This window comes from Rutilus rutilus (assembly GCF_951802725.1).
Source record: "Rutilus rutilus genome assembly, chromosome: 23".
NCBI classification, from domain to species: Eukaryota; Metazoa; Chordata; class Actinopteri; order Cypriniformes; family Leuciscidae; genus Rutilus; species Rutilus rutilus.
Genome location: NC_140233.1, coordinates 21,354,727 through 21,368,560, shown reverse-complemented (window position 1 = coordinate 21,368,560; position 13,834 = coordinate 21,354,727). Strand labels below are relative to the sequence as shown.

At 39.6% G+C, this 13,834-nt stretch overlaps 1 protein-coding gene across 1 annotated transcript in view; it reads left to right on the top strand.

The window, feature by feature from the left end:
- The first annotated feature begins 5,567 nt into the window (after window positions 1–5,567).
- LOC311283584 (SITS-binding protein) overlaps window positions 5,568–13,834 on the top strand; it is a 37,324-nt gene continuing 29,057 nt past the window's right edge. The window contains exons 1-2 of the mRNA XM_084398094.1: window positions 5,568–6,371; window positions 8,020–8,191. Coding sequence (XP_084254220.1) covers window positions 5,901–6,371; window positions 8,020–8,191 — 643 coding nt within the window. The 5' untranslated portion in view covers window positions 5,568–5,900. The remainder of the gene's footprint in view (window positions 6,372–8,019; window positions 8,192–13,834) is intronic.

Sequence of the window (13,834 nt, the reverse complement as noted above, 5' to 3'; positions counted from 1 at the left end):
TGGAGAAGATGGCTGTATTTCTAGCTTTGAAGTACTTCCTCCAAGATCTCAGGCTATCACGTTCTTGTCTGTCCAGACAACCCATCGGTAGTCTCGTACATAAATCATCAGGAGGGTCTGTGGTCACATCCTCTTTGCAGACTGGCGCACCATAACTTTTTGTGGTCTCAGGGCAAGCTGGTCTCTCAGAGAGCAGATTACATCCCTGGGTACCTGAATCGGGGAGCACCATTTAATAACCTGTTTCATATGTGGCACTTTGAGGACTGTAGTTCACGTGAGATTTCCAGCCTGGGATTTGGCCGTGGTGCTAGAAGGATTGTCCCTGGCACCCTTCGAGGCCCTGGACTCAGTATCTGAGAAATTCCTTACACTAAAAATGGCATTTCTCTTGATGTTTGTGTTCCTTAAGAGGGTAGGAGATTGGCAGGCTCTGTCAGTTGCCTCCTCCTGCCTAGAGTTTGCCCAGGGTAGGGTCAAAGCCATCTTACACCCTAGCCATCTTACACTTTAGGTATGTGCCTAAAGTACCTACGATCTTGCATTCAATGTTCTTGCAGGCCTGTCATCTTCATCCTTTTGTGTCGGCGGACCAAAAGAAGCTCAATCTGCTTTGCCCAGTAGGGGCTCTTGAGACTTACGTCCACCGGACTACCCAGTGGCGTAAGACTGACCAGCTGCTGGTTTGCTTCACATCTGCTTGTGAGAGACCACGCTAACAGAAGCATGGCAGCTTCTAAAGCTTTATTGTCAGAAGTCTCACTTCAAGAAGTATGTGATGCTGCGGGATGGTCTTCCCCGCACACTTTTATAAGGTTTTATAGTCTGGATCTGGTCTACATACCAGGGTCACAAAGGGTCACAGGCATTCATCAGTATGGCGCAGTGGGTATTTTGTTCCCAGTAGCATCAATGTCAGACGCAGCGTGGAGTTCCCTCAAAAAGGAGCATCTCAGGCCAGCATGCCTGTGAGTGGCTTGCTACAGCCATTCAGAAGCTAACACAATTTTTTTCTGGGAATCCTTTACAGCTTCTACTTGTTATAAGGGTTATTAAGAATGAATAGGTGTGCCCATACTTTACTTTGGTGTACATGCATATGTATTAATCATATTTGTGGTGTAGGCTATTCAAACATTTATTTGAACTAATTTTAAATGGTTGTATTAAAAAACTGTGAGTTGTGGTGATTCTTGATGTTGCATGTTAAATTATGTACTAGGCTTGTTTTTTTAAATCAGAATTAGAATTCACATTTATTGGCCAAGTTACATTTACAAAGAAAATGACTTGGTGGTGTGCCCCAAATAAATATGCTATGTACTCACAACAAACATTTCACACAATATCAAATATTTGCACATACAAGATATATATGATCGATGATATACAGTAGCGCTCTTTGTAACAGACTCAATTTTCCCATGATCCTCCATGGAACCTGATCATGCACACATGCCTCTCGTCAGCACTCCAAGGAGGCAATGGAGGAAGTGCCTCCTCAAAAAACTAATTTGGAGTCTGAATGAATCAGTATGAATGAACAAAATTATGTTCTTAATGGGAAGACTATTTAAGTAAACAACTCACCCACTTAGATATCACCGCTTACACGTGTGAAAACATGATGACTGTGGGTTAGTGCGCAATCAGCTTGGTGAAATTAAAGGTACATCTTCATGTCTGTGACTAGTGTTTACCAAGCTTGATGACTGATGATCCGAAAATAAGTTGATTAATTAAAAAGAATAGCTGAGAGTTCACAAATAAAATATATAGTTTAAATTATTACTGCCTTTAGTTATTATTTTTGAATAAATGTAAAAATGATTAAAAACACTAACTTGATGAGATTTATACTTGGCTTTGATAAATAGAGCAATAATAACATTGTTAATGTAAAAATACAAAATAGAATTCCTCATTTCAGACACCACTGCACGCCACTGCTATAAATCTTCAGCACATAAACAGTCTTTAGCTATGTTTCAATCAAAAGTTGTGAATTTAAATTGTGCGCAATTTTGGAATATTTGTTTCCATCCAGTGAGTCGAAAAGAAAATAATCGTCACTTCCTAATAAACTGGCACTAAATATCACTAAGAAAAATTGAAGGTGCTGCAGTGGAAGTCATGTTATCTTGCATTCAGATGCCTGGTATTTGTGAACGCAATCGTGTGATGCACTTCTGATAGGGAATTATACCGAACCACTTTGATAACAGACTTAGCTCAGGCATTACAGAATGATGCTGGTTGGTCTAGTTATGCCATCCCATCGCAAAGTCACGTCTTTTTGATTGCGCATCAAGAAATGTATTCGGTAAAAGTGTTTCCATTGTAGTTTATGCGCATGTTGTCATATCACATCAAAATATTATCTGACTAATTTGAGGGCATATGTATTTATGCACATTTTTAGAACTTATGCGCATCTTGGCGTTTCCATCCAGCGTTTCTTTATGCGATATCCCAAATGCGTATAAAAATAGGTGGATGAACACATAGCTTTTGTCTGGCCTTATCTAGAGCAATGGACCCACTTACCTGGATACAAAACTTGTGAGAATGGTCCCCTACACTGTATCTTCAATATCCACACCAAGTCATCGCTGTGTCAACCTCCAAGTCATCTCCTTGTCTCCGTGTCTTCTCCTGGTGATTCCCTCTGTGCTCCTTGTCTTGTTTTCTTCCTGTGTTTGTGCTCCACTTTCCATCTGCAACAGATAAGATTCAAGTAATCATTCTGCTTGGTCACTCCACAATCTGCCATCCAAGTCACTACTCCCCTGCCTTGTGTTTATCCTGCGGTTGGTTCAATAAACTCACCATTGTGTTCTCCAGTTCTGCCTCTATCGTTTCTGTATCTGTGTATACTCTGACAGAAGGCCAGACTCAAGCCAAAATGAACCCAGCTGTATATTCCAGTCACTCCCCTAAAGACATTCTCCTCTCCCTTGCACAAGATGGCCATCCCCTGGAAGACTGTGGATGAGTACATGGCGCAACAGCACCTTAAAGACCTGTTTCTGGAGTGGACTGGATGAATTCCTATTCTGACTGTTGCTAGCAGGATCTACCACCTGCACGCTGGCACACTATATGGACTATGCTCTGTGGTCGAGTGGCTCACCATTCACTGTCAGAGAGATGGAAGAAGAGGACATTCAGCCGCAACCTCCTCACCCCACGACCATCATACAGTCATCATCGATCCTTGTTCCAGTGACCCCACCTGCCTGGGAACTCCTCCCTAGTCCTTTCCCACTCCTCCTCACGCCAGCCCTGGACCCAGAGCCAGTGCCTATGCCCGCCAAGGACCCAAAGCCAGAGCCCACCACAGACCCAGAGCCAAAGCCAGCCGAGTCTGACCAGGTGTGTAGGCCGGCCCCAATGTCCTAAACCTGCAATCCCAATACCATTGGACACTGAGCATGAGCCCACCACACACATGGAGCCAGGGCCTGCTACTGTTGGTCTCGTTCAATCTCCTGACTCCTTCGCCTACTCCACGGGTCCTGCCTGGCTTCCAAGCTCCTTCGCCCACTCCACTAGTACCACCCAGCCCCAAGACTCCTTTGTCACCGCTGGTTCCGCCCAGCCACAAGTTTCATTTTTCACCCAGCCTCCCACTGGGTGAAACACTGCACTGACTTCAAACTCCTTGGCCCTGCCTTAGCTGGTCCCATCAAGTCCTCATCCTCTGGCCTGGCTTCCCGGCTCTGCCTTGGGCTTTCCGTATACCTGTAGTTCCGCCATGGCCCTCAAGTCCAGCGGTGCCACACTGGGTCTTCCTCTACTCAGCTCCACCTGGGTCTCCACCTCTCCCGACTTCACCTCAGTCAGTCGTGCTCCTGGCTCCTCTGTTCATTGCACCATGGGCATTCATCCTAATGGCTCTGCTTTTGGAGCCACTGTACATGAGGATTACAGGATTACTGTCAAGGACACAGTACACTGTATCTTTGATATCCACACCAAGTCATTTACATGTCAACCTCTTAGTCATCTCTGTGTATCTGTGTCTTCTCCTGGTGATCTCCTCTGTGCTCCTCGTCTTGTCTCCTCCCTGTTGTTATGGTAGCGCAGGGAAGAGGAGAGGAGAGGATCTAGTTGCAGAAACAAACACATTGATTTACATAAGTTTTTTTTATACACAGGACTACAAGAGGCTAACAAAACATAGGTGCGGGTAATAAAGACACAGGTGCGGGAGTCCTAGAACACACAACGCACTAAACAAAAGGGAAATCGTGGCACCTGCGTGCTCCAATCTCCGCCTGCAACAGGTAAGATTCAAATTTTCATTCTGTTTGGTCATACCATGATATGCCATCCAAGTCACTAGTCGTGTGCCTTGTGTTAATCCTAAAATTTACTCACCACAAACTCACCACTGTTTCTGTATATACTCACATCCATTTGTCTGTGTACACCATTACACTATTTTTGACTGAATTTATTAAACTATTAAAAATTGTTTTAAAATTAAAATGAATAGAGATTGTAATAATTTTTGCCATACAGAAACTATGCCAGTAAGTTTAGCATCATGTTTTATTAATAATCAGAAAAGTAGTTTTGTTTGTCTATATTTTGTCCACTCATATGGCAAGACATAAACAGAAAATACTTCATTTGAAATAAGATTTTTTTTAAATAGAATTTGTATTTTATTTGCATTTATTTTTTTATTATTATTGTTGTGTAAATATGAAAAAATGTAAATAATTACTAATGGTTACAACTCTGAACATTTTTATATCATTAAATACACACACACACACACACATATATATATAAGAGTAATTTACTCTTCTAGGTTTAATAACACTAATACCGTTCTTGAATATATATATATATATATATATATATATATATATATATATATATATATATATATATATATATATATATATATATATATCAAGAACGGTATTAGTGTTATTAAACCTAGAAGAGTAAATTACTTGGCACTTGTTTTAAACTAAAATACGTCTTTTTATCATTTGAGACATCTTTATTTGTCATTGCCTCATACTTAGAATGCACAAAATACAATAAACAAAAACAATATAATATGCATGATATACAATTCATAGCAACATAAATGTACAATACACATACGATGCAATGCGTAAGTGTGGTGCGTAATGATTCAGATGGAGCGGTATGTAGTGAGGAGAATAAAATAAAACATTAAACAATAATGTATATTTTCAGCTTTCCTCTGGTGAAAATTAGACCAAAAGTGTGGGAGTAATCGCCTACTTGGTGCACCTGCTGAAACATTGTGCGCAAGGTTGATGCGTGTTTCTTGCGCGTATGCATATGCGAGTAAATCACTCTGCATGCGCGTCTCCAAAATGCCAAGCGCGTGCACTCAGAGTGAGAATGGGTGATTCATCACACACTGCGCTCTGTCCGGCCCCTGATCAGGGGCCCCAGTAATCGCAAAGCTCGCCTAATCACTTTCTCTTTTACCTTTCTGAAGAAGCAGTATGGAGTTACGTCACACCAGCGCGCAAAAGTGCCGGCCAAGCAAATAAGCCGCTGAGGAGCTATTTGTAGGCATTGCTGCCAAACCCGGGTAAGGCTACTCACTCGTCTGCGATCAATGCTTTAAACTTGCTATTGCACTAGAAGTAGCATGCATTACATTTCTGATTTATTCTGGAATGATTCTGCTTGGAGAACTTGACCTGGATCCGTTGATGACCGGCGGCCGGTGCGCGCAACAACGTAATTAGATCCAATTCAAAAATTCACATTCACAGACAATCGAACGCGTTACCGTGAAGGACCGGGACATGATGACGATTCTGCATGTTTTAGCAGCGAGATTGTTACTTTTTATCATCACTTTCGATTAGATTTTTTTCTTTCTTTCTGAAATAACCATGCCACACACTCGCAACAGGAACCCAAGTCCAATCCCAGAGGTGACATGGGACACGGGGTTGAAAGAGATGAACGAGACCTGGAAAGGGGCTATTGCATGCTTGGGAGTTGCTATCTTTTTTGTCATGACAATTGGGATCATTTATTGGCAAGTTGTGGATCAGCCCAACAAGAACTGGATCCTTAAGGGGAGCTTTAGTGGGCTCATTTGGGAGAGACGGACGCAAACTCTGGTCATACAGACACTGACTGAGGACAAGACTTTTGCGGAGATAGACGTGGAGAACGTGGGGAACACTGATATTGAGGTTCCGTTCGTGAGGAACATGTGCTGGCTTAACAAAACCGAGTTCTGCTACACTTGGGATTCGGTCGCAGAGGTGAAGATATCTTTGGAATCAGAGGAGGACTCGGATACTGAGTGCTACAGTGTAACCTGGACTCCAATTCACTGCCATGTGGATCTGAAGGTAAAATATCATTAGAACTTTACTCTTGAAAATATAGGTTATGTTACAGAACCAAAAGAGTTTTTTTTATAGCCTGATGTCTTTGAAAACCCTTTGAAAGTCCCACAAAAATAACTTTGCATTCTTTTTCAAAAACAAAACCATCGTAATGATCGTATTGTTTCCCCCACACCTATACAATGATTTTGAAGGACCTTAACATCAATAACTTTTACTCAAAATATATAAGAACTACCAAACCAAAAACCAGGTAAAATTGTAAAACTGTGAGAGTTGTGCTTGTGCGGTGACTTTCAGGGGGGTTTGGGTTTTTAAAAGTTTGATAGGAAATTTCTCGCACGGAAACCAAACAGAGTTAGCCTATAGCTAAACGTCAATTTAAAGTCTGTTAAACAAAACTCTACATTTTTGTGAAATATTTGTAATATGCAAATTAAAATCATATAATGAAAATCATCGCTATATATATTATTATCGCTATAATGTTCGCTATTGTTGCTATGGTTACCTCCGGCGAAGGTTCGCTATCAGTTATCGCCCGATGAAAATACGCGCCATGACTAACTTGTAATCTAATTTTTGTGGATACTAAAATGTTCCAGTTTCAATACTAACTGAAACATCCATCCATTCTCCAAATTGCTTTATCCTCCACATAATTAGGCCTATGTAAAATATTTACTTTTAAGACCTCCATCTTTTTGTTTTGACTTCCTTTCAAGTATTAATTATAAAGTGGATCAGACCCCCTTAATATACAAATAATTATTAAGTGGTTTCTTGTTTCACAGTGTTGAATAAGAATATACCTAACGTGTAAATATCTGTTTACTTGCAGCATTTATCTTTATTTAACTTTTTTTTAAATGTATTATTTAATTAGGGGCTTTTATGCGATTTTTGTGTGATTTTAAAGAGTACAATTGGTTCTCTTTATTTTTTTTATATAGTAATATTGTTAATAATGCTGTCAAATCATATATGTGTGTGTACATATATACATACACATATAAACACATACACATTATATAAACACTAACTTTTATATTAGATGTGATTAATCACGATGGATCGATTTGACACCACTTAATAAATTAATAAAAACATATTTACATTAAATGATAAAAACATATGTATTAATAAAAACATATTTACTTTGCCTTCCTACCTGCCGAATGCATATTTAAAGCAGGGTTTAAAGTTCACCAGACTGAAAAGGCCTCAAAGATAATGTACAATGTTCCATACATTTCACAGATATCCGACAAGACAGGGACTTTCTTTGTTCAGCAAGGACCTAAAGCAGTTCGGAAGTTTTCTAGTTTAATCCCTTCATTTTGCACATTTCATACCTCAGTAATGCTCTGGCATGTGTTATTTCAGATTTAAGCCTAAGAACACATTGTTCAGTCCAATCCTTTGACTTTTAGATGTTCTGCACCTGTTTGTATGTGTTATGAGAGCCTAAAGCTTCTTAGCTAGATATGCATGTCCAGATTTTGCTCACTGATGAAGACCTTATTCAATCTATATGAAGGAACTCAATCAATAACTGTATTGATACTTTCGCATGCAATAAACTATCAAGCTTTGGTATAAAGATGGACCATGATACATTTTAAGGATAGTTATCCTCTCTCTCTCTCAGGACTGCTTTTCCATGGTGAATATTTCATGGTACGGAGGAGCCAGTGTCCATGCGCTCAACTGGCCGATAAACGATGCCAACATTTCTATGCAGCCCTTCACAGTCAGCGACCTTAGGGACAACCCTTCTGGCTTCGGATCAGTTTTAGAGCGCTACTTCCTGGGATCCTCAGGTAAGCAAAGAGGAGCTCTGCGTCATTAACCTCCTCAGCCAAATTTGGCCACCCTGTACTTTCACACATTGTTGACCAGACCAAACATGTATTTACTTGGGACTACGTACACGATTCAAAACACCCTCGGGCCTGAGATCGCGGAGACCTGCTGTACATAGAGAGCGTAACACAATACGGATAGTAACTTCTGCTTGGTGAAAGAATGCAAAACAAAGGACATCGGATTTGAGTCTGAACCCATTGGTATTTGTCAGCAGATGTCTGATGTTTATATAGAGAGTTAATTAAGCAAACAATCTCAGAGGCAGATTTAAATAACCATTGTGTTTATGTCTGGCTGTTATTTTGATTGGAGGCAGGGTGGAGGACGTTCACAGACAGATGCAGTGAATTCAAACATTATTCCACATTTTTTACATTTTAGTGTTGTAGAAATATTTAACAAAATAAAAAAATACTATGTCACGGCAACGTGAATTTTCAGAAAAATACATAAATATGAATAATAATTATTAATATTTATAATATTAATAAACACATTTTCATATTCATTCAGTATATTTAATAGTTCTTGAGATCCTTATTTGGCAAAATTATTGAGCATGTTTTTAAATCTGCAGTTCCATAGCAAAATGTTTTATAGTCTAAGTTATGGTGTACTCCAGTTCGTGATGAAATGACTCTTATGAACAATTACTCATAAGTTACAGGTTTGAATCAGTTTAATGAATCCTTCACTGAACTCATTGAATCTGTCAGAGTGTCTCGAAATTAAGCATGTTTTGTGTTTTAAGGATTGTGAAACGTAAATCATAGTGGTGTAACGATACCCACATGTCACAATTCGATACATATCAAGATATTGAACTCACGATACAACATTATTGCAATACTCATATGGTAAAAGGTTAACAAAAAATGTTCTGTTGGTTAAAATGGTAAATTTGGTATTACATTGGGTGTGTAAATGAACAGGCTTGGACTTGGTGCTGGAAACCCAAAGCACAGGACAATAGAGATACCAGAATACAAATATTTATAATTCTGAAGCTGAAAATTCTGAATTATTTAAGACAAATATGCTTGCACTCTTTCACTGACTAGATATATTTAAAATAATGTAGGCCACTTTTTACTGGTAACATTAGACATTTGGCATTATCAGGACCCACATATATTCCCAGATTGTATTATTATACATTATATTCAACATTATATAGCAGTTTAATGTAGTACTGACACAAACAATTTTTTTCTCACACAGTAATTACTATACTAACAGTGTATACACAGTACTAACTATACACAATACATATTGTCACTATCCACGATACATATTGATGCATTTTTGTATTGCGATATACAGTATTGTGACACGATATATTGTTACACCCCTAGTAAATCACTATCATTACTCATCGGTTGCTGATATGTTCAATTATTACACGGCTCTGTGGAATACTTGATTCTGATTGGTCAGTCGTGCCATCGGTGAGCTAATAAAATATTAAAACTCAGTCAAATCAATATTTTGTGTACAGTTATTTAATTATGCCATCCAGTATCGTAGCCTCCGCTTCAGGTCAGGGTCCTGATCACCCTGTCTGTGTTTATTCTGAGATAACAACCGGTTTGATGTCCGGACAGACGATTCAACCACACAGCAGAAACCAGACCGCCATCGACCTCCAGTACAGCACTGCGTCAATGCCTTGAGCTGGAAAAAGCTATAAAATTCAAGCTTCCCAGATACATGTCTCATTATTGACATGTGAAGGAAGTTTGAAACCACCACGACTCTTCCTAGAATTGACCATGTGGCTCAATGTGGTATTCTAAGAATCTGTAAGGTCAAGAAGGTGACGAAGAGCCCCACGGCTCCTCGGGAAGACCTTCAGATTACCTGTGTAAAGATAGGAGGTCCTGTCACTGACCATCACTACAACACTTCGTCAATCACTTTACGATGAAGGAGCTCCCAAACTGTCTGCTGTATAATGGCTGTCCACGGTCCATGAGTTGAATAAAACAAAAAAATGAAATTAAGTATTTGCAATTGACACAGAACATCAATGTTGAATCCATCAATTGAAATGAATGTCAAATGAGACCCCCAAATGAGTAATCTGTATTTGTTCTTTTATTGTTTTTTTATTATTCCTTTTAAAAAAATAGCCCAAACATTTTTTAATCCAACTATTCATTTCCTGATCAAATTATCTCTTTTTGTCCTGTCACCTCTTATACTATACCAATAAAATGGCAGAGGTGGCAACAAATGTAATAAAAAAAAATGTAATCTTAAATATCATGCCATATGTAGTAGAGCATTTGGAGTATATTTAAAATCCACAAGCATTGTCCTATTAGTGTACATACACTGTGTTGTAGTATGCATGATCATTATAGGTCTAGAAAGTGTCATTATTATCAGTAGCCACGTTTCCATTACAGATTTGAGCAAAACTTTAGCGATATTTTCTAAATTACCACGTTTCCATTAACTGATGTTATGCGACTGAAAAGTAATTTCTTTTTTCCTCTCGTGATAAGTCATTCCAACAATCATGGCATCGGGTTGGTAGGTTTACATATATCCCAGCCATACTAGCCATTGGCGTGTTATTCAAGCTTTAATGGCAAGGAAAGGCCCTTATACTTGTGAGCCTCATATCTGCTTCAAGGTCTTGATTGTGGCATTTCTTAGTGGTTTAGAATCCAGTATTCCCGTAATTCTTTTGTCTTTTGTCTTTTGTCTCTTTTCATCTTCTGTCCAAACATACCACGGCATCTACGTCAGGTGACCTGTTTCCATTGCACTGTTTCCATTGAGAGTTTTTGTTTCCATTGGGCGCATTTTCAATTCGCAATTTCAGTTTGCGCATTTGAAGGGTAATGGAAACACGGCTGGTGACATACAGTTTGCAAAATGCCCAAGATTTGTTTCAAAATGACTGCTGGTAAAAACAACAAAACAAAACGCCAATTGTACTTTGTAGCGGTTCCACCTTGGAGCTTGCAGTTTACTGCCGGTAAAACCAACAAAACAGACAAAACACAAACAGTGGCTTTCAGTGGATTAGTTCATTTTTAGAATAAGTAACACATCATTTTAACACAGGCTACTTTTAGTAGTAATCAGTGTTGGGGAAAGTTACTTTTAAAAGTAATGTGATACAATATTGCGTTACTCCCTAAAAAACGAATTGCATTACTTAGTTTTTCATGGAAACTAATTTCATTTGTGTTACTCTTTCTCACCTGGTCTGGGCTTGCTCTATTTTGCAAAGGTAAAGGACCTTTCAGTGCCGTATACGCGGGTCTTGAGCCCCTGCCTTTTTAATTGCTAATAGTAAAGTGCGATTGCTCCCCATTTCTCTCAACATGGGGACATTAGAGCTATCAGTCAATACGTGGGAAAACAATGCACTTATTTGAAAAAGTAACTCAGATATTTCGTTTACTGGTAACTTGAAAAAGTAATCTGATTACTTAACTCGCATTACTTGTAATGTATTACCCCCAACACTGGTAATAACATTGCCCAACACAGGTGGTAAACAGCTGCCACCTTTACTCACATTCATGGTGCAAACATACCACTTTTTGGATTTCTTACCTGGTTTGATAAATGTTCAGTTAATGGCTAATAATGTCATCGAAGGGGCGTTGCGATGACCCCTCGTGCTTCGGACCACCAGGCGTGCCATGAGGGGCTTGTTTAGGTGGGCAGCTGGTCTCTAAACATGGTTACCACTCACAGCCGAGACACCCTCACACTCACACAGCACCTCGTCACCCGCACACAATCCAGCAATTAATAACCCGACTTACTCAACACAGTCACGCTGCTTTTTTCGTGCGGGCGCATTGTTTGCACCCTCATCGGTGTCTTCCAAGTTTTCGCGTGTGAGCTTTCGGCTGCTGAAAGGTGAAAGTGTTAATCTGCGTCCCAGACGGCTGAACAGAATTAGATTAAAGCGAAAGGGCATGCCATCAGCTAAGGACATAATATTCATCATGTGATATAAACAAAGGCCTTTTATGATTTCCTAGATCATTGTTTGCACAGGCCCACAAAGAGTTATGTAACGGCGTGAGCAGTTCAACCGAAACAGTCGTATGATTTTAATCCCTTTTCCACCTCGCTAGAGGACGGCCTTGATTTCGGAGAGACCTCTCAAACCCCTCTGTAATCGGCTCACTTTTGAGACAGAAATGTTGAGCTTCCTGCCAATGCAGCTGTCTTGCGTTGCCAAGTAACCACAGACATATCATAGTATATAATGCCCAGTGGCATAACAATGACAATCATGTTGGCTCAGATTCGTAAGGCGACCCAGCAGCTGCCTGTGGTCACGGCTCTCGCCTTCTATTGGTCGGCGATGTGTTGATAATGGACATAATTGTTTTTCCTGAGTTATGCAGGCCTGTAAAACGACCCGGGGCAAACCCAAAGGTAAACTTTTCAGCACTGTATATTTACATTTAGGCCTTGAAATCGGATAGTGGTTTTAAACCGATTGGTTATGTGGGGATTCGGTCATGCGACGTCTGTCAAATAGCTTTGTCCACTTTGTTGATGAGAGACATCATTGATGTGTCCAGGCAAGTTATGTCCTGTCCAAACTGATGACTGAATCATCTCTTAACGAGATGGTGACATATTTAGATTTTGCTAGTCTCCAAGTAATGATTGTCCCTCTGTGTCCACGTGTGTTAGCTGTGTGTTTCTACGCCAATTCATTGTTGACCCTTAAGAAAAAGACGTTTATTCAAGTGTGTTGTTATTATACTTCTTTTAAACTGAAAATAAGAAGGTATACTTTCAGTCTATTTTTTAAGTACTTTTCAGAAATATACTTACAATTTCACTTAAGTATACTTGACAGAAAAGTTTATTTGGCCTACACTTGTACTTAATCTTTGATCGAGATATACTTGAGTATTCTAAGTATACTAGGCTTGTAGTAGTTGTGTTTACTCTTTTGATTGAGTAGCCTACTAAATACTTTTTTTCTGTCTAATAAACTTACATTGTAAAAAAAAAAAAAAAAAAAAGTTCCTAATTCTGAGTATCTGAATTGTTTTTGCTGGCACATTAGTACATTAGCCTGGGTTTCTCCATGCTGCCTTGCGCGCAGCGCGATTTTATTCACGCTGCTAGGCAGCCTGGACACCATGGACCAGATTTTCCCCTCAAAAAGGGAACCAATCACAGAACAAGGAGGGAGCAGCAAGACGAACACGACGTCTATGCGACACACCGAAGCAGTTTGTTTATATCTATGGATCCAACATGGCATCAGATGCAAAGTTACCTTTCGATGCAGCCTTAGATAGTGTCCTAAGTAGTTTAGAACGCAAGTTTATTTCGTCTTCTTCCTCGTCGAGTTTCTGTCGCTCTACATACGTCATCTGGTATAATTGAAACGATTGGCTATGAGCTACGTACAGGCGCATTTGATAGACATTCGTACGCCCAATAAACGGCTCTGGGCATTCGTAAACCACGCCTCAAATACGAGAAAATGACCATGTGGTTCCCAGACCACGTCTCAATGAGAAGAGGTCTGACGTTAGCCAGGCTAAGAGTACATAGGAATTTACTTCAAATCTTCTTTACTCTTTCCCCGCCAT